The sequence below is a fragment of the Phacochoerus africanus genome, chromosome 11 (genome assembly GCF_016906955.1).
Source record: "Phacochoerus africanus isolate WHEZ1 chromosome 11, ROS_Pafr_v1, whole genome shotgun sequence".
NCBI classification, from domain to species: Eukaryota; Metazoa; Chordata; class Mammalia; order Artiodactyla; family Suidae; genus Phacochoerus; species Phacochoerus africanus.
The window spans coordinates 102,049,111-102,075,119 of NC_062554.1; the positions used below are offsets into that span (position 1 = coordinate 102,049,111).

Sequence of the window (26,009 nt, forward strand, 5' to 3'; positions counted from 1 at the left end):
TCGACTAGAGTAGCTTAATTCGTTGTCTTTAGAAGTACACACAATTCCTGGCATGAGTGTGCACAATTTTGTCACTGTTCTCCCATGGGTGGACATTCACTTGATTGCCAACTTTTTTTCCCTTTTGTTTACATCACAAATTATCTCAAGTGTTTTTAGCTTTAAGTATTGGGTACACATTTCTTTGCGTTCAATACTTAGAGATGGATAATTGGGTTGATGGGTACATGCATTTAATAAATTTCCATAGATTTTGCCTGATTGCTTTCCAGAAAACTTGTAACAATTCAGAAATTTGTAAGCAGAGTGTTAGAGTACCCTTTCCCTCTATCCATACCAGTAATAGTATATTTCCCTTTAAAAAATCCGATTTGATAAGTTCAAGTTGATATCATTATTATTTGAGTTTGTAGTTCCTTTAATATTGGTGAATTTGAGCATCTTCTACACTTAATGACTATGTGAATTTATTTTTCCTGAAAACTGCTTGGTTATATCCTTGACTGTTTTTATGCTGGGCTATCTTTTTCTGGGCAATCTGTGAGAGGTCTTACTTAATATATTATTGATATTAAAAATCACTTCCTTAAACATTTAAATAGTCTACCTCAAAGTAGTTTTTCTCCAAAAGATTTTAATTTTTTTTTTTTTGCTTTTTAGGGCCACACTTGTGGCATATGGCACATGGAAGTTCCCAGGCTAGGGTTCGAATTGGAGCTACAGCTCCCTGCTGGCCTACACCACAGCCACAGGAATGCTGCGAGATCCAAGCCGCATCTTCAGCCTGCACCACAGCTCCTGGCAATGCCGGATCCCCAACCGACTGAGCGAGACCAGGGATTAAACCCACATTCTCATGGATACTAGTCAAATTCATTTCTGCTGAGCCACAACGGGAACTCCCAAAAGATTTTAATTTTAAATTATGCGAACAAAACTGAAATGGGAAATGGCCTTTATTAATTACATATCTATGATTTAAAGCCCCAAACCAAGAGGCCTGGCTGGAAAATGGCCATCTGTGGCCAAGTGGATGGCAGGGCAGAGACAGGACCAGCAGTCAGAAAAGGGTCAAGCTAGAGAGGAAGGACCAAAGTGCAGAAGCCCAAAGCCAGCCATGAGTTTTAGAGGAGAGAGTTAAGTAAGTTGAGATCAGGAGCCGGGAAAGGACATAGACAGAGGACTGGCTGGTTACAAGATGGGTTGGGAGCCCCGAGAGACATTGCAGAGAGAGAGTGAGCCTGGGGGAACCTGTCCGAAGCCCAGAAAAGATTCTCCTGGCCAAAATGGTACAGCCTTCACATTCCCTCATCCGTGTGTGCCTTTGTGTGGGGCACTTCTGCCCTCATCCTTCCAGGCTTAGATGACAGCTTCATGAGGTGATGTGCTGGTTCACACAGTCATCACAACATCCCTACACAATAGACGTGGTGTGGTCTAGGTACCCCCATGTTTGCAGTGAACACCGCAACCAAGACTCCCAGAGGTGAGGTAACCCTAGAGAGGGACAAAACTGCCATGCGAATGTGGGTTGCTCTCTTCTGATGATCATGTTCTCACTAGTGGACACCTTTATCTGAGAGTTTCCAAAGCTCCCCTCACCTGAGAAATTTCAGAAAAATGGAAACGAGGTGGGTCCCCCGAAGTTAAGAGTCACACGAATACTCTTAGATCTTTTCCCAGCAAATGTGATGGAACTAGGCACACAAGAAATAGAGGTGTGTCATTCTGCGTGCCCTGTTCCTCCCTTGAGTTCCAAGTTAGCTTCAGAGGATAAATCCCATTTGAGATTAGAGAGAGTTGAGGTATGAATATGGACCATTTTGCTATTCCTTTTCTTCTGCATTTTTTCTACATCAACTTGTCTTCATTTTTTACTTATCTGTCCCAATATAGATTACCTTTTTTCTTTTTTTTATGGATATACCCACAGCATATGGAATCTCCTGGGCTGGGGATCACCTACACTGTAGCTGCTACAAGACTGGACCCTTAAGCCACTGTGCCAGGCCAGGGATCAGATGCACGCTGCCACAGAGATAATGCCAGATCCTTTACCTGCTGCACCGCAGTGGGAACTCCTCAGTTTTCTTCTTTTAATAAGTATTTTTTGAGTAAAACTACAGACCAGAAACAATGAAGCCACTGAGAATATAAAGTTGGTGTAGAATAGTGATACTGACTGGGGCAGACTTAGAGCATTAATTTAAATGTAACTGTAATAGAAGCATGACAAAGGACAGAGAGATACAGAGATGGGGAGCTTTGCCTTCATCTTGGGAGGTGAGGGAAGGATTTGTGCAGGAGGCAATGCCTAAGGTGGGCCTTGAAGGGGGAATAGCTAAGTACTGCCGAGAGATGGGCAGTGTCATCATATGCATTGTAGAAGGTGCGAAGGTAAAAAGCATGACCGAAGCCACGTGAAGAGTTTATGGCAGGTCTAAGATCAATGCCCAGTACTCCCTTCTCCCAGGCCTGAGTTTTCCCTTGGCCTCAAAGTCTCTACCTTTGGTGGTAAAGCCCCCTAGACTGCAGATAACTGAGTGGGTCATGCTCAGAACAGGAAGCTCTGAATCGCCTGTTAGCCCAGCTGATTTGTGGTGGGTGTAACCTTGTCTTCACCAGCCCCAGTCTGTCTGTCAAAGTGAGAACAAGGATAAGATAGCTCAAGAGTTCCCTTCATGGCTGAGCAGTTAACAAACCTGACTAGGATCCACGAGGATGTGGGTTCCATCCCTGGCCTTGCTCAGCACTTAAGGATCCAGCATTGCCTGTGAGCTGTGGTGTAGGTCGCAGACATGGCTCAGTTCCCACATTGCTGTGACTCCTGCATAGGCTGGCACCTGTAGCTCTGATTTGACCCCTAGCCTGGGAACTTCCATATGTCATGAGTGTGGCCCTAAAAAGCAAAGAAAAAAGAAAAGGAAAAGAAAAAGAAAGAAAAAATAGCTTATTGTGGAGTGTTTGGGAAGAGCAAGTAACTAAGGGGGGCCTTAACTCTTTTTTGGAAGGACTTTCCAGGTGCATGTGTTGGAGGTAGGGGGCTACTAAAAATAAACTGTGGAAATATTTACATGTACTATAAAGATAGAATAGGAGCAAAATAATTATGAAACCCAGATATGTTCTCCTTCAAAATAGTTATTTATCTCTAAAATCTCTTTGCCTCCTCAGGTCATTAAAAATTCTGGCCATCTCCCAAGAGAGAGAATAGCTGAAGATTTTGTTTGGGCTCAGTGGGATATGTCAGAACAGAGATTGTACTACATTGATTTGAAGGTAAACATTAGTCCACTGGCTCTCCTTGTTTGTGGCAGGGTTTTAATTTTGACATTATCATTATCGTACTTTATTAATTACTTCATTTTCATTGATGGGGCTTCAATGAAATTTCATTTAAAACAATGAAAAACTTTTCATTATGGTTTGCTTTTTGGCTGCTTCCTTCTCTTTCTCTTTATTTATTTATTTTTGTCAATTTTGAAAAAAAATTATTATTTTTATTTTTTCTGTTATATTTGATTCACAGTGTTCTGTCAATTTCTACTGTACAGTAAAGTGACCCAGTCATATATATATACATATATTTCTTTCTTTTTCTCACATTATCCTCCATCATGTTCCATCACAAGTGACTGGATATAGTTCCCTGTGCCATACAGTAAGACCTCATTGCATATCTACTCCAAATGCAATAGTTTGCATCTATCACTCCAGACTCCCAGTCCATCCCACTCTCTACCCATCCCTTTTGGCAACCACAAGTCTGTTCTCCAAGTCCATGAGTTTCTTTTCTGTGGAAAGGTTCATTTGTGCCATATTATAGATTCCACATATAAGTGATATCATATGGTATTTGTCTTTCTCTTTCTGACTTTACTTAGTATGAGAGTCTCTAGTTTCATCCATGTTGCTGTAAATGGCATTATTTTGTTCTTTTTTATGGCTGAGTAGTATTCCATTGTGTATATACACCACACCTTCTTAATCCATTCATCTGTTGATGGACATTTAGGTTGTTTCCATGGCTTGGCTATTGTGCATAGTGCTGCAGTGAATATACGGGTGCATGTATCTTTTTCAATGAATGTTTTGTCCGGATATATGCCAAGAGTGGGATTGTTGGGTCATATGGTAGTTCTACATTTAGTTTTCTGAGGTACCTCCATACTCTTCTCTGCAAAAAACAATCCAGAGATTTATATGGAACCATAAAAGACCCAGAATTGCCAAAGCAATCCTGAGAAACAAAAACCAAGCAGGAGACATAACTCTCTCAGACTTCAGGCAATATTACACAGCTACAGTAATCAAGACAGTCTAGTAGTGGTACCAAAACACACAGACTGATGGCATAGAATAGAGAACCCAGAAATAAACCCAGATACCTACGCTCAATTAATCTTTGACAAAGGAAGAAAGAATATAAAAAGGGAAAAAGACAGTCTTTTCAGTAAATTGTGCCAGGAAAACTGGACAGCCCCATGTAATTCATGAAACTGGAACACACCCTCACACCATGCTCCAAGATAAACTGAAAGTAGCTTAAAGACTTAAACGTTAAGACAACATACCATCAAACTCCTAGAAGAGAACATAGGCAAAACATTCTCTGGCATCAACCTTACAAAGATTTCCTTAGGTCAGTCTCCTAAGGCAACAGAAATAAAAGCAAAAATAAATCAATGGGACCTAATCAAACTGACAAGTTTTTGCACAGCAAAGGAAACCATAAAAAACCCAAAAAGACAAGCTACGGAATGGGATAAAATAGTTTCAAATGATGCAGCTGACAAGGGTTTAATATCTAAAATATGCAAACAACTTATACAACTCAACAGCAAAAAAACCAACAACCCAACTGAAAAATGGGCAAAGAAAATATATGGATGAACAACAAGCACATAAAAAAATGCTCAACTTCACTGATTATTAGAGAAACGCAAATCAAAACTACTGTCAGAATGGCCATCATTAACAAGTCAACAAATAATAAATGGTGGAGAAGGTGTGGAGAAAAGGGAACCTCCTGCACTGTTGGTGGGAAGGTAAATTGGTACAACCACTATGGAAAACAGTATGGAGGTACCTCTTTCTCTTTAAACTGGTGTTTTTGTTTATTTTTATTTTGTTAACTTGTCACTCTGTTTTCTCTTTCAGAAATCAAAAAGTATCCTAAAATGCATCCAGTTTTATGCTGATGAGCACTTTACCTTAATGGTAAGTCCAGAAAATGAATGGGCTGTAGGAATTTTATAACATATTGCCCTCTCTTAAAGAGAGTTATTGTCATAAATAGCATTTTAGCATTTTTGATGTTGTGTTATTCACTTGTATGAGCAAGTAAAATCATTCTTGCCATCTCGAGACTTCATCTCTATAACAAATGCAATTAATATACTTGATTAGAAGAATACATACAGGCAATGTCTGCTAACTGAATGCCTCACAGTAAAGAAACGTAGGTAGGAGTAAGGGTTATTAGAAGGTAGTAGCATGGTCAGTGATAGGTAGCTTTGAGTGATTATGTGTCATTTGATCCAAAAGAACATGTGAGGATGGTGGAGTGAGTATAACATGAAAAGTCAATGAGAAGGTATATTTTAATTAGTACAAATCTAGACTCATTCCTGGAAAAGCTATTTGGAGTGCTAGCCTTGGGGTGAGGAGTCACAAATATCTGTCTGTGATGGGCAGGACATGCTTATTCTTCTTGACTAGAATTAATATTAGAGTCTAATATAGACTTATATCATCCCATTACAAGATTTTCATTTACTTCTCCTGCCCCCTTTTTTGGACTCACTCTTCTCTTTCAGACACCCAGTCCTTCCCTTCTAATGTGATCATCTATGCCTTGTAAAAGTCTACTCCTTCCACTTGGTTTATTATACAACCTATTTATGATGGTCCAAATCTGCAGCCAGGTTTGTCCTTTGGGAATAAATACACATCAAGCTCGTGGTGTATGTAAACTCCAGGACATTCCCAGTCCATTCTCTGTCGGTGGACTTGGGGGATGCCTTCTGAAGACGCTGCTGGTCAGAGGAGCTCTTCATCATCGGGCAGGCACAGTGTTGTCAGCTTTGCTCTGGTTTCCAGAACTGTCATCACTTAACTAATGCCATTCTTTACCTTGTGTTCTCCTGATTTTTTGACAGTTTGAAGCACCCTTGGACATATCATTAAGTAACTCAGGATTCAAGTAAGTTATTCATAGATTACTATTAATTTTTATGGACACTTGTGGGCAGAATGATCGTACCTCATCTGCGGTATACAGATAAAAGGATATTTTGATATTCTATGTGTGGGTGCGCGTGTGTCATCTTTTCTGTTTCTCTTCTGCATAGGGAATATGAACAATATTATCGAGCATGGACACAGGGTTTTTTTCATGTAAAGTCAATCATATTGATTTTCCTAGCCATTTACTTCTGTAGAGTGTCTCTATTTATTTTGATGTCTGGAAGTGCTCTTCTCTTTGTGATTCAATAAAAGGGTTCAGTGAGTCAGAGGGAGCTACATTTAGATTCAAACATCAAAACCTTTTTCTTGTTGCCCTCAAAGAGAATTTCGCAGGTCAGTTAACTTATAGTTGAGCTGTGTCTATTGCTTTGCTTGTTTCTGTTTTCCTTTTTACACAAAAGGTGAGGTTCCCCCCTCCCCAGTCCATTTTAAATGTAATAGAAACATGAGAACCTTTAGAAAAATACACACAAGGCCAGAAGTACACAGAAGAAATGGAAATCTTTTTGAATTAGTGTAATGATAATCCCAGACTCTTACATATTTCACTAGCTTTATTTTGTCCTATATGGACACTTAGTTCTGTTATTTTTAAACACAACGTCAACATTAGTCTAAAATCAGAAAAAATTATTAAAAATGTAATATTTTAAAAAAATATATGTATTTTTGGAAGTAATATATATTTTTCTCTATTGCCAAGGCTATACCATTTGTGAACCATGTATTGTTAAAAAATTACTGTTCTACAGAATTTTTTTTAAAAGACATAATAACTACTTAAGTTTCTCAGGAATATGTCTCTACTTCTGCAGTTAAATTATGGTGGTTACTCACATGTTTCATGATGGAACTTTTTTTAAAGGTGTTTATGATTTCTTATCCTTTATGTTCTTAGACTTGTCAACTTTAGATATGATGATATTCAAGACCAAGAGAAGTTGTCCAGACAGCCGACCTTGTGTGTTTTTACTAACCATACAGGTAGGACTGGGTTCTACTTATCGATTTATTTAATTGTACCTGAGTTCCATGCATTTAGCTGTCATTTAGCTGTATGGATCCTGAAAATAACATAGTAGGGCAACATTCTTATATAAGTGATCATAAGGATTTTTGCATACCAAATTACCATCTCCACTGTAATTGTATAATTTGCTGTCAGTATAAAAGAAGCCACAGTCAGGTTACTCTTCTATAGTTTTTTTTTTTGCATTATTGTTCTCATAGAGGGGATGGATTCATATTTTATCAAGCTGCGTTTTCTTACCTGCACACTTTTTAAACGAATGGCGTACTCTGATGGGGCTGCTTTTCAGTGTCAGGTTTACTGATGTTTGGGCTCTAAACCTATGTGCTTGGCTGCTTTAAGAGGCATGCTGTAATCTACTGAGCTGATGATCAAAGCTTGTCATGAAGTTCTTAGTGGACAATACTCCCATTCTTAACATCTGTTTATTGTAGATAGAGAAAATAGGGAAAAAAGTAATACCTGAAAATGAGAGGAGTATGATTACATTCAGTGAATCTGGTGGGGAAAAAAAAAAAAACCTGCTCATTAACCTTAATAATCATCCAAATAATCAATGCTAATAACTAAAGATAATGGCCATTTTTTAATGTCCCAACTCGAGTGGACAGTTACCACTTGAGTCGAGTAGCGCTTAGGCTAAAGTTGCCTTCCTTTAAAGCCAAATTATGCAGTAATCACGAAGCCCACAATTATGGGGCACTTACTATGTGCTGGGCTTCAGAGCTACAATGATAAACAAAACTGACTTAACTTTTTTTTAGTAGAGAATTAATATTCATTGTGGATGTTGACATCGAATAAGTGCACACACAGTATCTGAATAGAATCATGAAACCTTCGATGAATGAGAAGCCATGAGCGCATGTAATGGAGGTTTAATGGAAGATACCAGTATTTTAAAAAATCTTCTCCTCCCGTCAGTTCATCCCTGTTTCTCCCTCCCTCCAAGACCTCCTGCCCCATTCTGTCTTTGTCCTGAAAATTGTTTCCTCTTCCCACCTCACTTCTTCATGATCCATCTCGGTATTTTTCTGTCCACCCTGGGTTTCCCCCAGCCCCACAGTTCTCACCAAAAACCAGTCTTGGAGAGTTTAGGGCAGGAAATAATATTTCCCTGGAGGCTTGAAGGATGTATATAAACCAAGAACAGTGTGACTGAAGTGGAATGAACAAGAGGGCGAGTATTGTGAGAGAAAGCTGAGGAGCTAGGCAGAGGCCAGGTCTCGTAGGGCTTTGCAGACCATGGAAGGATTTTAGGTTTTTTCCCAAGAGACATAAGGTCATTAAAGTTTTTTTTTTTTTCCTTATGATGACATTTTATTTTGAGAATGCTCAAACTTACAAAATAGTTCAAGAATATAATGAACTTCCATCTACCTTTTATGGCAGTACTCATATCATTCACGATATTAGCTTTATCATTCTCCACACATTTAAATAGCATTTTCTTCTTTTTAACTAAATCATTAAAGTAAGTTGCAGACATCATGACACTTAACCTGTAACTCAGCATGTGTCTCCTTCGGTTAAGGATATTCATACATAACCTCAGTTCCAGTATCACTGTAAGAAATAAATTATGTTAATCAATAAACTGTTGCATATTCGAATTTCCACATTTTAAGAGGTCCTTTTCATGTGTTTGTATACATGTGTATGCATATAAATGAATAGATGTACGCACGTGTATAACATTTTTTTTTAATTTTTTTATCTTATTGGGGCCGCACCCGTGGCACATGGAAGTTCCCAGGCTAGGGGTCCTATCAGAGCTGTAGCCACCGGCCTACACCACAGCCACAGCAACGCAGGATCCACGTCGCATCTGCGACCTACACCACAGCTCATGGCAACGCTGCCGGATCCTTAACCCACTGGGCAAGGCCAGGGATCGAACCTGCAACCTCATGGTTCCTAGTTGGATTCGTTTCTGCTGTGCCACGATGGGAACTCCTGTATATGTATAACTTTTAAAGTCAGGCTCTATCAAGTTTCATGTATTACATCTGGTTGTATTGTCTTTGTAGTCTCTTAACGTAGACTAATTCCCACCTTTCTTCTGCTCCTTTTTTCCTTGTCACAACACTGGAATTTTGGAGTCCAGATTTTTTGCCTCGTGGAATGCCCCACCTTTTGGATTTGTCTAATTGTTTCTTTGTGAAGGTATTTAATTGCTTTCTCTTTCCTTTCCTTTTTTTCTTTTTTCTTTTTTTGCTTTTTAGGGCCGCACCCATGGCATATGGAGGTTCCCAGGCTAGGGGTCCAGTCAGAGCTGTAGCTGCTGGCCTATACCACAGCCACAGCAATGCCAGGTCCGAGCCAAGTCTGTGACCTACACCTCAGTTCACAGCAGTGCCAGGTCCTTAACCTACTGAGTGAGGCCAGGTCTCGAACCCGCATCCTCATGGTTCCTAGTCAGATTCTTTTCCACTGTGCTACAATGGGAACTCCTCCCTTTCCACTTTAAATGGAAACTGGAACTTAGGCCTAAAGGCATGGTTAGGTGTAGGTTAAACATTTTTGGCAAGACTACTCAGAGGTGATGTTGTGAACTTTATTTGCGCTAGATCAGGAGGCATATAATGCAAGGATGTCCTATTATTGGTGATGCTAGGTTTAGTCATTTGGTTAAGTGGTAACCACTGCCTGCTCCCTTGTAAAAGGGCATTTCAACCTCTGCATTAGTAATCTGTGAGGTGATACTTTGGCATTAAATGACTGTCCTGTTCCCCAACAACTTTTGTGTGGTGCTTTTGGGATCCACTGACATGCCTTCCCTGAAGTGTTTTAAGCAGGTAGTGACATGATTAGATATGTATTTTTAAGAGACCACTGTGGCTGCTGTGTGAAGAATAGATTGGAGGAGGCAAGAGAAAAAGGGACATGAGCAGTTAGCGTGGTTTGTATTTGTACATTTGAGATGCGGGTGGCTTGAACTAGGATGGACAGTAGGGGTGGAGAGAACTAGGTGGGTTCGAGATGAATTTTGAGGATGGAACTGGGAAAACGTACTTATAAACCAGATGGAGAGGCATGGTTCTTAGGTTTCTGGTACAAATAAATGGAGAAATAGTGGTGTCATGTACTCAGGTACAGTGGTTTTGTGGGGGCTTAGAAAGGGAGATTTTGAATTTCGTTTTGGACATGTTAACTAAGAGACCTGGAACTTAGAAGGGAGACTGGAGATGGATAAACATGGAAATTCTTGAAAACGGGCACTTGAAGCCTTGGGATGGGTAAAGGTCAAAAGGGAAGAGGTTTAGGAACAAAATTCAGGACCAAAAATACACAAAGGTTAGGTAGAACATCCAAAGAAAAAGGAAAATCAAAGTATGGGGAGATAGGACGAAAACCAAGTGAGATGTTGGAAGGACTTCTTAAAAGAGAGTGGCTGACTGCTAATAGGTGGTGAGAGGTGGGTCCAGAAGTGTGGAGGTCACTGTGGGTAGTTTGTGCTGGGTGATTGAGGTGCAGTCTTGGTTGTGCTGGGTTAAGCGGTGGGTAGGAGTTGAAAAATTATAGCAGGATAATTAGGCATGAGAGAGGCAGTGGCTGGAAGGGGAAGTAGGATTTAGGGAATATGATTTTTTAAGATAGTAGGGACTTTAGTATGTTTAAATGCTTCCAGGATATTTAGAGGAAAAGAGAAGATGATAATACACAGCAGAGAGGAATAGCCAGTAGAGAAAATTTGCTTAGAAGGTGGGATGCAATGGGATCCAGAGCTCATGGAGTGGGACCAGGGTTGGTTTTTCCCTGATTCTTCAGTAAGAATCTGTTAGACATAAAACACTCATTTTGGGCTTTTTTAATTCCTTTTATTTTATTCCAGTAGGAATTTTGCACGAACAGTAGCAACTTGTAAATGGGCTATTTACAATATATCATAATAAATGCTAGGTTAATCTGGCATGAGATGTGAAAGAGTCTATTTTTTCCTCTCTTGCAAGGTCTAGGAGGGTAGAACATAAATCTTGCTTTTCAGAGTGAGCTTTGAAATAGAAAAAATAAGCCTCTTTCACAGACCCACAGACATGGAGAACAGGCTTGTGGTTGCCAAGGGGGAGTGGGGAGAGGGAAGGGAGCGGGATGGATGGGGAGTTTGGGATTGGTAAATGCAGATTATTGCATTTAGAATGGATAAGCAATGAGGTCCTACTGTACAGCACAGGGAACTATGTCCAATCTCTTAGGATAGAACATGATGGAAGATAATATGAGAAAAAGAATGTATATATACGTATGACTGGGTCATTTTACTGTATAGCAGAAATTGACACAACATTGTAACTCAATTATACTTTAATAAAAGTAATTGTTAAAAAATAAAGCTGTTTCAGATGGGATGCTTCCAAATCAAAGATGAGAAAAGCCAAAGAAGGAATCTTTTGGTTTTCAACTGATAGGCTGTCAGTTAATGAATTTCCCAAGTTGCTTTTCAAAAGTACTTATTTAAACCTTTTTGGTTAAAAAGAACAAACAAAAATCTACTTTGGCAAAGTAGGAATGGAAAGAGCAAATAGTCTAATCTCTGTCTTGTTCCCTCTCTAATAGGGAGCTTAGTTTTCCACTGGTGTGGAGATCAGAAAACATGGTTCATGAAAGGAATGCCAATAGACACAGAGCCTTTGACAAACTCAACTTACTTCAACTATTTACGTTAATGATGATGCTAGAATAATATTTGATGTTTCAGTTGTCACATATTGATCATCAGGACCTACTTTGTCCTTTCAGCATGACTTTTTACCTTCTTAAAAGTATCTCTATCCTGATTTTTTCCGCCCTAAGAAATGAAATCTGCTATCTTCCAGGGAATTAGAAGTTAACATCTGGATGACAAGGATGCTGTTGAGAGTTGGTGGTGGGCAAAAGTGCTCTGCTCATGTCAGGCCACTTATGTATTAAGATTATGAGTTCATATGGATTTTTCTAGTTCATTTTCTTACAGTCGGAGAGTGAATCAGAGACTTCCTAAAGCATTGAAGGAAATAAAATGTACTCATTCCTTCCCTATCTGATAGTGAACTTTAAAGCTGTGCTTAGTGCACTCTTGTGTGTTCTAAGTCAATGGTGCTGTAATTCTTTCTTGTGCACCACCTACTGGGAGGCAGTGAGGGTGAAAAGTATAAACTCGTCTTCCGGTACAAATAATGGCAATAAAAAGGAATGAACGCATGACAACATTGATAAATCACAAATATTCCCAGAATTAGGCTTGTGTTTTAGCATTTTATAGAGACTTTTACAATGAGATAATTTCCCTTGGAAAACTTTGTCCATAATAGCTTTCATTGTCCACATGGTTTCCCCCCAGGCTAGCCAACTTTTAGATGTTATCTTCATCATTGATGAATATTCATTAAACATCTCTGGGTACGTCGTTAAGAGCAGGCTTTGTTTTTTCAAACTCTGACTTTCCCCAACTTAGAAACAGCAGGAAAATTATCCTGGAATTTTAATAATAGCAGCTCACCTTTATGACCAGATATAACTTTTCTGCCAAAGCTTTATCTGTATGACTGCATTTGACTCTCACATTAGAACTATATAAAGGAGGTTCTATGTTTTCCTTATTTACACATGGGGAAACCGAAGCTTAGAGAATTTAATTAATCTGCCTCAGTCAAATTTTAAAAATGCTGATGCCTGAGTCTCACCCCCAGCTGTGATTTAGTTGATCTTAGGTGGAGCCTGGGCATCTGTGAGCCCAGGTCATTTTAATGTACGTTTGGGGTTGGGAACCAGGGCTCCCGAGCTGTGTTATCCAGTATGGTAGCCATTAGCTACATAGGGCTGTTTAAGCTGATTAAAATTAAATAAAATTAAAAGGAGTTCCTCAGTTACACTAGCCACATTTTAAGCACTCAGTGCCCACGTGTGTCTAGTGGCCACCATATTGGACAGCACAGGTCTAGACTATTTCTACTATCAAAGAAAATTTTAGGGATAGAACAGCTTTGCAGAGCCTGTGCACAGCCCATTTCCCTTTGCTCTGCCCTTTTTAAAAATTTTATTTTTTTATTTTTTATTTTTTATTATTCTCCCTTTGGGATTTGGAGGGGGTGTCTAAGCCACATTCTATTTGGAGATATTTGCTTATGAGATCTGACTGTGGCTCTCGGTGTATGTAATTAGGTATGTTTATTCTGAATTTCACTTTAACTTTCTTCAAAACAAGGAAAACAATAACCTCGATTCTCTAAAGGATAGTGTGCGGAGGATTTTGCTAGAATGGAGGTTATGATCTTCCTTATATTATTGTTTCATGTTCATGCCTCAGGCTAGATTCCTAAATGAAGAATTACTGGGTCAGCAGGTGTGAATATATTTAATCCTCTGCAAAACTATTTTTTCAGGGAGGTCCTAGTTCATTCTTCCACTACTATCATTTGAGAATGTTCTTCCTACTGCTCCACGGTCAGAGTTGATTATTGTTTTTAAAACTTTGCTAATTTGAAAGGAAAAATATGCTGCCTTGTTTTAATTCTTATTTCTTTATTACAAGAGAGGCTGAAGTTGCTTTTTTTTTTTAAGGCTTGGTAAAGTTTATTGTACAATTATGTTCTTTGAATGGTTATTTTTTCATTGCCCTGTGTAATTTTATCCTCTTAGGAGGTTCAAGCTAGTAAAACTTTATTCCCATGAAAGAGTAAGAGAGAGACATTCAAATAGTTTTATCAAATTAAAATTTGGTTCTACATTAAAACAGAATTCTTAACATTTACTCTCTGTCTACTATTTCCATCAGAGTATCATCTTGTTAAATATTTCTTAAAGTCTATTTTATCATAGTGTTCAAAATACTGAGAGGCTGAAGTTTTAACTCTGTTGGCTAAGAATGTTTCTCCTTGTGATCATAGAATATAAAAGAACAGGACAAACCAATTAAGGTTTTTGCTGGTAGTATGTTTACTTTATGAAAGTAGTCCAAGTGGTACATGGGACTTTTGTAACTCTTATCATTATTATTTTTGTTTTTGCTTTAGCATAGCATTATTTTGTTCTTAGCAAGTCCGCTGTAATTTGAAAGAAAAGGTATTATCACTCTGTACTCATTAAGCATAACAGTAATTTCAACTCTAAAAGAACTGTTACTTTTTTATCTGATAAAGTTACTCTGTTTTATTATTTTGTGTTTAAGATATTGCAATACAATGAATTTCTAACAATATATTGCAGTCTTTAAAAGTCATTAAAAAGTCACAAATGATAATTATTATAACAGAATGCTTTAAAATGTCCTTAATTAGCCTTCTTAGGGAAAATGGGCCTTTTTTTTTTTTTTTTCTTCCTACCATGATTCATTGATAAAGGAATTCTAGTAGCAGTATGGTAGAGGAAATATTGCCATTTATTGAAGTAGAACAATGATTTCATTCACACAGCTAGTTAATATTCACTCTGGGATTAGAACCCAGGTTTCTACACTCCTTGTTGAGTCCCTTTCCACCCTGGAGATCTGCTGTTTCAGGGAATCACATAAATGCTGGCATTAGAATAGAGTTTATCAGTTTTAAGTATAATGCCCCCATTTGTGGGTCATTGGTGGCCTTAGCTAGTCTGTCTAGGTAGCAATGGCTACTCAAGATGGTGAACAAGCTGAAGCAGCTGGGAGGCAGAGGTGGTTCTGGAGTGGTGGGGTCAGTGAGGCTGTTCAGGCTCTATGCTGGAAATTCTCCTTTGCTCTTGGGCCCTGGCCCTTGGTGACCCAAACATGGGTGGGCACAGGCTCACACACCGCCACACTTGCTCTTGTTATCCCAGTTTGCCTTCCATTCTAGGTAAACAAGAAAACCGGAAACTTTCTTTAAAGAGGAGACACATTTTCAATGAACTAGGGTCTGTCGCCATTAATAATGACTGGAAAGCAAGCTAAAAAAGAGTGCAGGGCTGTATATGTATCTCAGGAGAATCTCATGAAGCTTTGTAAACTTCTTCAGACTTCCGTGCCTCTGTCCGTTTTCCTAGCCAGCCTTCAGGAGCCTACCACAGTGCACTGCTTGTAGTGTGCGCTGAGGAATTGTTGAGCTGAAAGTTCTTAGCAACCTGTTAATAGTCTCTTTCTAGGATTTGGGAATAATCTGTGAGGTAGGTTGAGGCAGTGCATCTAGATAAAGAGCAGTAAGGTTAAGGGGCTTAGGAAACTTTTTATTTGTCTATGATTCTTTTAAGTTCTACTAAATGCCTTCTTCCTTCTAGGAAGTCTGTGTGTATGTTACTGCCCGAGCCCTGACCCTCAGGAACAAATCACATATTCAGTGTTTTACTTTCATAAAGGTACTTTTTCTTTTTTCTCAATTTTTGACTTGTACATAATCATTTTTTCCAAATAGCAGCAAATTTCATAGATTTTTTTAAAGTCTTTTTACCTTGTAACAAATTTGATCAGTACAGTGTACATCTGTATATAATAATGTTTCCTAAAGAAATTCACTAATGATGAATATTTAGCTAATTATTTTTACGTTATATTTTAAATAATATGTTGTAATATATTTTTACCTGACTTGTATCATTTTTACAGGCCTGTAGACCAATCTTAATGGATGTATTTGCCCAAAGTGTGTGTGTTTGCATGTTATTATTAATTAGAAAGTAACCAATAGAGTTAACTCGTATAGGGTTTTGTTAAAAGCTTCCATGATCTCTGACCTTGCCAAGTCTTAGACCTAATATACATTTATTTCATTTCACACATCTGTGGCCCAAGAAATTGATATGTTGGTGTTCCCATTGTGGCTCCTTGGGTTAAGAACCTACCATAGTGTCCCTGAGGATCCAGGTTCAACCCCTGACTTTGCTCAGTGGGTTAAGGATCCGGTGTTGACGCGAGCTGAGGCATAGGTCATAGATGTGTCTTAGATCCAGTGTTACTGTGGCTGTGGTGTAGGCCTCAGCTGTAGCTCCAATTTGACCTGTAGCCGGGGAACTTCCATATGCCATAGGTGTGGCCATAAAAAGAAAAATAAAAGAGAAATTGCCATGTCAGCAGTCAGCCTGTGAGACAGGAGTCGAGTGCCCAATCTTTTCTAGTTCTATAGTTGGTCACACTGTGCCCTTTAATAGTTTCAGGCCTGAACCATGCTAAAGAGTATTTATTTTGCTTGTTCGTTTAAAATTAAAATTAACATTTGTGTAGTACGTACTATGGCTAGAGTTAAAATTTTTTTAAATTAGAATTTTCAAAATAAAAAAAAATTTGTTAGACCACACCAGAATTTATTCTCTAGAATTGCCTAGTATTACCTTTAGAAGTTAGAGATGAAAGTAAAAAAGTTGAAGAACTTAAAAATGAAGAAACTAAAAGTAACTTCAGAAGAGAGTTCCCATCGTGGCGCAGTGGAAACGAATCCGACTAGGAACCATGAGGTTGTGGGTTCGATCCCTGGCCTCGCTCAGTGGGTTAAGGATCCAGCGTTGCCATGAGCTGTGGTGTAGTTCACAGACGTGGCTTGGATCTGACGTTGCTGTGGCTGTGGCGTAGGACGTCTGCAACAGCTCCACTTAGACCCCTAGCCTGGGAACCTCCATGTGCCACGGGAGCGACCCTAAAAAAAGACAAGGAATAAATAAGTAAGTAAGTAAATAAATAACTTCAGAAGACATGCTTTAATAGTACGAGTTTGATAACTGTGCAGAGTTTTCATTTTTCTAGTGATTAAAACAAGTAAATTAAACTTTCCTGAGAGTTTTATTAAGAGCTAATAACTGTGATGAAGAGTTAGAAGAGTGAAGAGTGAAGCCCACTGAGATTAGCAGATAGTTCAACACCCTTTCTAACTCACAGTGGGATTCCTAAGTGATTTGGAGAGGCCTCCTGGGCCTTAGTGGTTGCAAGAGTGTGGCAGTGAATCTGAGGCAGGAGAGCCAGTGAGTCACCTGGTTTCTTCTACCTCTTGCTTGGGTCCTTAAGTAGATTTCTTCAGATCCTGTCCCAGCACAACAGTTTCAGGTCTAAATTGTGCATAAGCCCAGAACAGCCACTGACTGGTGATGGCACCAGGTAGGTGATCCATCTCCTGTGCTGGCTTTTGGAGAGTGATGGAGAACCAGGAGCTCTAGGACCCCGAAGACACATGCGTTGTTGGATCTCACAGTTTCTAAATATTGAGAGCATGGCATAGTCACTGCTTTGGGTGGAATTCCAGCTCTTTGTTTTTTAACTTCCATTCTATGGCTTCACATTCTCTCTCCCCAGGGCACAGCAAGACCTTCACTGCTGCTCTTGAGAGTGTGGACTCAGGTGTGACAAAGGGCGTTACTTTTCTCAACCTTGGTGAGTGAGAGGCTTAGGCATCTCTCTGTGCTGACCCTTCCTTCCAGTATGTGTTATGCCTCAGCCCTCTATGGCTCATTTTTCTGTCGTGCACCCCTTTTTTTCATGCCTCTTTGGAACTCCGGTTGTAATGACTACCACTGATTTTTGTTTTGTTTTGTCTTGTTTTTTAGGGCTGCACCTGTGGTACATGGAAGTTCCCAGGCTGAGTTGAGGCTGTAGCTTCCGGCCTATGTCATAGCCACAGCAATGCAGGATCTGAGCAACGCCGGATCCTTAACCCACTGAGTAAGGCCAGGGATGGAACCTGTATCCTCGTGAATACCAATCGAGTTGGTTTCTGCTGTGCCACGAAGGGAACGCTTGATCTTTTTGAAGCCTGATAGAGGAAGATTTTCTCTCTCACCAGCCTTGAAGGGATGCGTCTCCCTTCTTAGAGAACCTAGGCTTGAGCTTTCTTAGGTTTTTAGTAGCAATCCTAAAAAGCCATTTGTTAGTATAAAAATGATGGCAGTGAATGAGATGTTTCCTAAAAGCCTATGAGAAATAATCATATTGTCCCTTGATTCTAGAGGGACAAAGGCCCTCGAGAAATTCTCCATTCCTCTTTGCTAATTGCACAAAGCTTCCAAGTCCCATAAATGATTTATGGATCAGCTTGAGTGTGTCGTTTTTTATCAAGTAAATATGGTAAAGGGAACTTGAATATTAGGCTTAATCATATTAAGCTAGTCTATAATGAAGAATACAAAGAAGGGTTTTGTTATACTTCCCTACTGAAAGCTGCTTTTTTTCTTTTTCTGGTCTTTTTGTCTTTTTAGGGCTGTACCCGCAGCATATGGAGGTTCTCAGGTTTGCAGTCCAGTCGAAGCTGTAGCCGCCAGCCACAGCAATGCCAGATCCAAGCCGCCCTTGCGACCTACACCACAGCTCACGGCAACACCGGATTCTTAACCCATTGAACGAGGCCAGAGACTGAACCTGCGTCCTCATGGATGCTAGTCAGATTCGTTTCCACTGAGCCACAACTGGAACTCCAAAAGCTGCTTTTCTGTGTTAGGATGAGGGGCACAAAAAGGTTAGCACAAGACTAAACAGGATTGTTGCTTGCCTGCATATAGGACATGGCACAGTATATTAAAGAGATATATGCACCCCTATGTTCATAACAGAACTATTCACAACAGACAAGACATGGAAGCAACCTAGATATCCATTGACAGATGAATGGATTAAGAAGATGTGGTGTATATATATATATATATATATATATATATATATATATATATATATAATGTGGTGTGTGTGTATATATATATATATATATATATATATAATTCAGCCATAAAAAGACAAACTGATGCCATTTGCAGCAACATGGATGGACCTAGAGACGCTCATACTAAGTGAAGTAAGCCAGAAAGAAAAAGACAAATTCCAGATGATATCACTTATTTGTGGATTCTAAAATATGAAACAGATAATCCTATCAAAAAACCGCAACAAAACAGAAGCAGATCATGGCCAAGGAGAGAGGACTTGGGGTTCCCAAGGGGAAAGGGAAGGGAGTGGGATAGATGGGCATTTTGCGGGCTTTTTGGATGCAAACTGTTGTATTGGAAATGGATGGGCAATGGAACCCTACTGGACAGCACAGGGAAATGTATGTGATTGGGTCACTTTGCTGTATAACAGAACTTGATGAAACATTGTCAATCAACTAGACTCAACAATAAAGAAAAAAGAAAAAAGCTTCAGGTTTAGAGCGCATGGATTCTTTGATATTTTCTTATATCCCTAGTCCCCAGTCTGTCTACTGTCATGACATTTAGGAAGGTGTGAAGGAACTATGCAAAGTGAGAACCAAAATGATAAAGTCCATGAGAAGCTTTTTTGTTTGTTTGTTTTGTTTTTGTTTTTGTTTTTTTTGGTCCATGGCATGTGGAAGTTCCTGGGCCAAGGATTGAATCCACACCGCAGCAGCAACCTGAGCTGCTGCAGAGACAATGCTGGATCCTTAACCTACTGCACCACAAGGGAACTCATTTTTGGTCTTTTTTTAAAGTTGAGGTATAGTTGATTTACAGTAGTATCTTGATTTCAGGTGTACAACATAGTAATTCAGTGTTTTTATAGATTATACTACATTTAAGGTTGTTATAAAATAATGGCTATAATTCTCTGTGCTGTACAGTATATCCTTGTATCTTATTTTATTCATAATAGTTTGTATCTCTTCATCTCCTACCTATCTTGTCCCTCCTTCCCTCTTCCCACTGGTAACCACTTGTTTGTTCTCTGTCTGAGTCAGCCTCTGTTTCGTTATATATACTTGTTTTCTTTTTTTAGATTCCACATGTAAGTGATAACCTAGACTATTTGTCTTTCTCTGTCTGAGTTCTTTTACTAAAGCGTAATATTCTCTATGTCCATTCCCATTGTTACAAAGAAAGACTTTTATTTGGAATGATACAATTTATGTGGAGAGAGAATTTACGCTAAGTGGGCCAGTGTGTGGCAGTTTTTAACATGCGCTCTGAACCTGTGGGAAATCGCTTTAGAGAGGCCTGATTCTACTGCTTCCTGTGGTAAGAGAGATAAATAGAAGGTTTCCTGGATCTGGGACTTGATTCTTATCAAGAGTGCTATATCAGCATCCCCTATCAAGGGTGATGTGGGAAACTTTCCACTAAAAAAACCTTAGCATTTGGTGAGGTCAAAGGTATCCTTCCCTTTTTTTTTTAACCCCTGGGAATGACTCTTGAAAAGGGAAGCCATGATCTAAATCTATTGTCCTCAAAATGTGGAGAGGGCAGAAAAATTAGAGCTTTGTAAAAATCGGCTATCTTACATAAGTCGTCTTTCCTTCTTAAAACGATTTTATTATATAGGCACAAAATTGTACCCAAGATTAAAACTGTTCTAGAGGGAATTTTTTATTGAGAACAGTATTGCTTTTTGAGTGATGTCGTTTTTGCTATCTAATGTGTGCAACTTTCTTGAATTGTCACGCTTTTAACAGGGGCTTATATTGAGGGAATATTAAGGAATAGAGTTTTGGGAAAAGTTTTCCATGAGCCCCCAACACCTCTATACAAGAAAGATATGTTTATACATTAAGAAAAAAATGAAATGATGCCGTTTGCAGTCACATGGATGGACCTAGAGATTATCAGACTAAGTGAAGTTAGAAAGAGAAAGACAAATACCATATGATGTTGCTCTTAAATGTGACACAAATTAACTTATTCATGAACAGACACAGACTCACAGACACAGAGAACAGACTTGTGATTGCTAAGCGGGGAGCGGGGGAGTAGGAGAGGGGTGCACTGGGAGTTTGGGGTTAACAGATGCAAACTATTACGTAAAGAATGGATAAACAAGGTCCTACTGTATAGCACAGGGTTTATGGTTTATCTAATATCCTGTGATAAACCATAATGGAAGAGAATATGAAAAAGAATATATATATCTGTATATCTATCTGTATATATCTGAATCACTTTGCTGAACAGCAGAAATTAACACAACATTGTAAATCAACTATACTTCAATAAAATAAAAAAGAAATGAGATAAAATAGGAAATATGTTTGTGCATCAAAAAACTACCATTTTAAAAATGAATACTATATTGCTAAGTGGGTTTTTTTATGTTATGTTGATTCTTATGACAATTTTTCTTGGTGGTGTTTTCTCCATTTTACTGAAAATGAAACTGAGGCTCAAAATGTCTGTGACGTGTGCCCAGGCTTCTGCTAGTGTCTCCTATGTTAGTTTCTTATTGCTGCGATAGGAAATCACCACAAAGTTAGCTTTGAAGTAAACAACATACTGTCTTTCAGTTTCAGAGGTTAGAATTCTGAAATGAGTGAATCTTGAGGGGTCAGTAGGGGAAGAAATGGTTCCTTCTGGAGATTCCAGGGAAGAATTCATTCTTCGACTCCTCCAGGCTCTAGAATCATCTTTCTTGGCTTGAGACCACATCGCTCCAATCTCTTTCATCATCATGGGGTCTTCTCTTCTGTAGTCAAATCTCCTGCTTCCTCCCTCTTATAAAACCATTTTTGATCACATTGGATCCACTTGGATAATTCAGGGGACCCTCTCCATCTCATGATCCTTAATCACATCTGCAAGGTCCCTTTCATCCCTTAAAGTGACATATTCTCAGGCTCTGGGGATTACCACACAAACATCCGTGGGAGCCATCATTCAGCCTATTGCAGGTACTATTGATGTTTCTGGTGAGAGTGTCCTGCACACTGAGGGATTCAGCATCCCTGGAGCCCATTCATCAAGTGGCAGTAGGACTCCTTTATCCCAGTGATTGTGACAACTCAAAACACCCTCATCTGTTTCCAAATGCCACCTCTCCCAGGGACTTAGTATCTAAATAACTGGTTAAGTGGTAGGGCTAGGAGTTAAACTAGGTCATTTGATGCCTTTTCACTCTGCCCTACTACGCCACTATTTGCGTTTTTCTATTTAGGCGTTGCCATAATGATAACGTTATTTCACCCACTTGTGTTAAGTAGTTTAACATCACTTAATCTATGGTAACTGAAAGTCAACTGGTTAGGGTTTTACATCCTCTCCTTTCCCTTCCACAGAATACCTTCTATGCAAATGATTAGCATTTGTTTCTTTGATCTCAGGTTAAAAAAAAAAAAAAGAGTCTAGCTGGCTCACATAATCTACGTGTTTTATCTATATGAAATTTACTATTATTATATGAATTTCTCCGTTTTTCTAAGATCCTAGCGAAATTATTGGCATGAGCTATTTCTACCCTCCCATTAGCCAGAAACCTACTTATTTATTTATTTATTTTACCTTGTCTCAATTTGTATACAAATTGTTCTTTGTACAAAAATATTGCAGGGACTGGGAAACTTTGAATTCCAGGCAGCTAGCTATGCAAGCAAACACATTCGTACTTCACCAAGTGTCAGAATGCTTGCAGAGATTTTTCTTTGGTGAATATTAGTGTAAAGGTTCTTTAGAGAAAATGATGCTGGTGATGATAATGCTCGTGCTGACAGTGCGTGGTAGTTAAACACAGGGAACTAACTTTTAGAGCTGTTTTACAAGCTCTTTCTAGCTTGTCATATTAAGGAATAATTTATGTTGCTGGATTGTTTTTCTCTCATTTTCTCTCTGAGCTCATTTAGGTTGATTTAAAACTGCAATTCCCTGAGAAACGAAGCTTCAGATATAAATTAAGATAACCATGGCCAAATATCTGAAAAAAAAAATTAGCCTGAGAGAGAAATAAATGAGAGCTTGCGAGTAAGACGAAATAAACAGACAGCTTATTATTATATTGGTCAAACCTTTTGTGTTTTAAAATGCTCAGAGAAAAATAAGAGCTGCCGTACAGTTCTTGGCTTTATCTGTGCCTATACAGCTCTCGATGCCTGGAGAAGACTGAACTCTTTCTCTTCCACAGATTATTACGTGGCTGTTTACTTACCCGGTCATTTCTTTCATCTACTGAACATTCAGCATCCAGACCTGATCTGCCACAGTCTGTTTCTGACAGGTATGGTGATAGTTTTTATCTCGTGAACGCGGTCCACTTGAGTTTGTTTTAAGCATTAATATTTGTGTTTGGAGGAGAGGGTTTTTTTTTTTTTCTTTGCTGATCTACTTTTTTTTTTTTTTGGCTAGGAAACAACGAAGTGATTGATCTGCTACCTCATCGCCCTTTACAGTCCCTATCAGGGTCCCTGGTTCTGGATCGGTGTTCTGGAAAGCTCTATAGGGCGCTCCTCAACCAGTCCTATTTGTTGGAGTTCCTGTGGAACGCCCGGCTGGACTGTGAGAAGATGGCCTTGATGCACTGCGTGCTCTCGTGTGGCCGAGACCCACGGCAAACGGAAGCCAAGGTGGGAGTTGAGCTTCAGTCTGAACGCAGGCAAATGGACAGCGTAAGATGTGGACAGTTAGCGGTTGCAATGAACAGAGGTTGTTTTCATTTGGTAGGCAAGCAAGGTTGATGGCTCTGTCCTGACTTGAACATATTCTCTCAAAAGGATACAAGGATAATAAAAGGCAAAGCCCTTAAAAAAAAAAAAAAAAAAAAGGGAGCATATCCCTGTGCTCCTTTTTTATGGACACAGACCTCAGACTGTGAGAGCATGCCTGTTCTTTTGATGGTTCTCCTTTCCATATCGTGAGTAAATGTTAGCTATATTGGGAACATTCCAAGAAAGTGCTTAGTCAATAGTTTCTAAAATATCAACTTTTCCTCCTGGTATATTTGGTGTATATCATCAAAAGGTCTAAGATCTGGTGGTAAATAAAATCTTCTTATTACATTTTAAATAGAGGTAACATGTTTATATTTATATTTCACATTATAGTTCATGGAACACTTTCATACATCTTATTTAATTTTACAGCCATCCTATGATGCTGGAGAAATCCCCCATTAGACTTTATTGGGGCAAAGGGTGGTGGTTCAATTGAAAAAAAAATCTTAAGTGTTTTATTTTAACCTGAAACATATAAATGTACATTTACACACCTATCTTTTGTTGTAGATTAAGGCCCTTTCTTTGCATATAAGTTAATTGGAATTCAAAATCATTTTTCTGACATAAAGGCAGTAGTAATGTCTTGGCTTTATCTGTTTCTGTACAGTTCTTCTAGTTACTTTATTTTTCTTTTCTTTACATTTTATTCTCCAAGAAGGTCTGTACTTTAAAGATACTTTCAATGTGATAAATTCATTTGAGTAATAAAAAATTAAAAAAAATAAAAAATAATAAAAAATAAAATAGTTAAAAAAAATAAAAAAATAAAGATACTTTCAAAGCAATTTGTGTACATCAGGCATTTTTTTTCTCAATTTTTTATAGTTTCTCACATCTAGTTTTTTTTAAATAAGTATTTTAGAGACATGCCTTTGAGTCTTTCCAAAATATTCAACTTTTATTGACCCACCAGCATTCTTTTTGACAAATATTACCATAGACAAACCCATCCATATGTCATTTGTCTATGGTAGTATTTTATTAACTTACTGAATTGTGAAAATAAGTACAACTGGCATGAATAGGTTTGGAAGGTTTGGAAATAAGAAAAACTTATTGGTAGGAGCAGAAATGTGAGAGTGCTCTATGACTAGGCAAGCCATCAATTCCAAAGCTGGGAACAAGGAGTTTCATTCCTGCAGCAGGTATGGGTAGTTATAGAGCTTGAGAGAATTGTTGATATAACAGGGATTGTACTTTCTTTGGGAAGATAGCATAGCCATGCTCACAACAATTTAATGGTGTGACTGAGCTGGAATTCCAACCCAGGTCTGCTGCCTCCATGCTCAGTCGTTTGGTTTGCTTTTCATCCGTTTCTCACAGCACTTCACACAGCTACTTTGCTGTAATGTCCTACTCTAGCAAAAACAAAGGTTAGGTTGAAGGTTTACTGGGATCCCAGCCAAGGGCATTTATTAAAATGATGTATGAGAAAGACCTCATTTATAGGACTGCTTTGCCCACACAGCCTTGCGTTATGTTATCTTGAAGATAGTGTAGAAATGAGTGTATTCTTAGGCAGCTAGAAAAGAGAGATATAATTTTTAAAGATTCATGTATATTTTGTACTTCTTTGGTGGTGGGGGCAGGGTGCAGACCTAAATACCAACAGAGCTGTCTTCTTATTTTTAAAGATTATTCAATGGATTTCTGAGAACATCTCTGCTTGCCATTCATTTGACCTCATTCAGGAGTTTATAATTGGTAGGTGTTGCTGATGGTGCATGTGATGTTGAATCCTTGACCTTTTTGCTTGCGGGAAATCAGTAAATTGATAATACCTCAATCTGTCAAAATGCTGGTTAGGAGCCTCCTTTTTTTTTTTTTTTTTTTTTTCTATTGTAGTCAGCAGCTAATTAAGTTTTATTCTCTTGTGGTTTTGGAAGAAGCTGAGGCTGTTCTGAGACCGATGAGATATAAGATATGATCTTGATTCTATAACCTTATTAGTGGTTTTTTTTGTTTTTTTTTTTTCCGGTAACTTTCGTAGCTCAGTATTGTGTTGGCTGGTTCTGTGTCAAGTGGTGTAATGTCACTAGGATAGATGTAGGTGCCAAATAATTTGGGGGGAAATTAATTGCATTGTAAAAAGTAGATCCTGAACGTTTTAATCAGCAGTTAGAGCCATAATGATTTGCCTTTTGAGGATGAAGGGTAAGGCAATGAAAACTTTTGTTGGTTTGCTTGTTTCAGTGAATTACAGTGTCTACTGCCTTATTCTTCCTATTAAATTGTTTCCCTCCCCCCTCCAAATTTACTCAGCATCTTCATATTGGAGCATCTATCCCGAGACAAGTAACATGGATACACTCCTGCCATATTCCTCACTGCTCACCTGGGATACAGTAAGTTAACACGTTATACTCCTTATGTAATTAAAATTAATTCACAGTGGTTATTGTGGC

General features: G+C 38.7%; 1 protein-coding gene across 10 annotated transcripts in view; it reads left to right on the forward strand.

Annotated features, from left to right (window-relative positions):
• GSAP (gamma-secretase activating protein) overlaps positions 1–26,009 on the forward strand; it is a 94,145-nt gene that overhangs the window by 33,230 nt on the left and 34,906 nt on the right. For 8 of the 10 annotated variants that reach the window (XM_047754167.1, XM_047754172.1, XM_047754174.1 and 5 more), the window contains exons 9-18: positions 3,175–3,279; positions 5,161–5,220; positions 6,162–6,205; positions 7,148–7,233; positions 15,485–15,562; positions 17,484–17,561; positions 23,016–23,108; positions 23,237–23,454; positions 25,239–25,308; positions 25,867–25,949. In XM_047754167.1, coding sequence (XP_047610123.1) covers positions 3,175–3,279; positions 5,161–5,220; positions 6,162–6,205; positions 7,148–7,233; positions 15,485–15,562; positions 17,484–17,561; positions 23,016–23,108; positions 23,237–23,454; positions 25,239–25,308; positions 25,867–25,949 — 915 coding nt within the window. The remainder of the gene's footprint in view (positions 1–3,174; positions 3,280–5,160; positions 5,221–6,161; positions 6,206–7,147; positions 7,234–15,484; positions 15,563–17,483; positions 17,562–23,015; positions 23,109–23,236; positions 23,455–25,238; positions 25,309–25,866; positions 25,950–26,009) is intronic. The other 2 variants (XM_047754168.1, XM_047754170.1) reach the window with 2 other exon arrangements.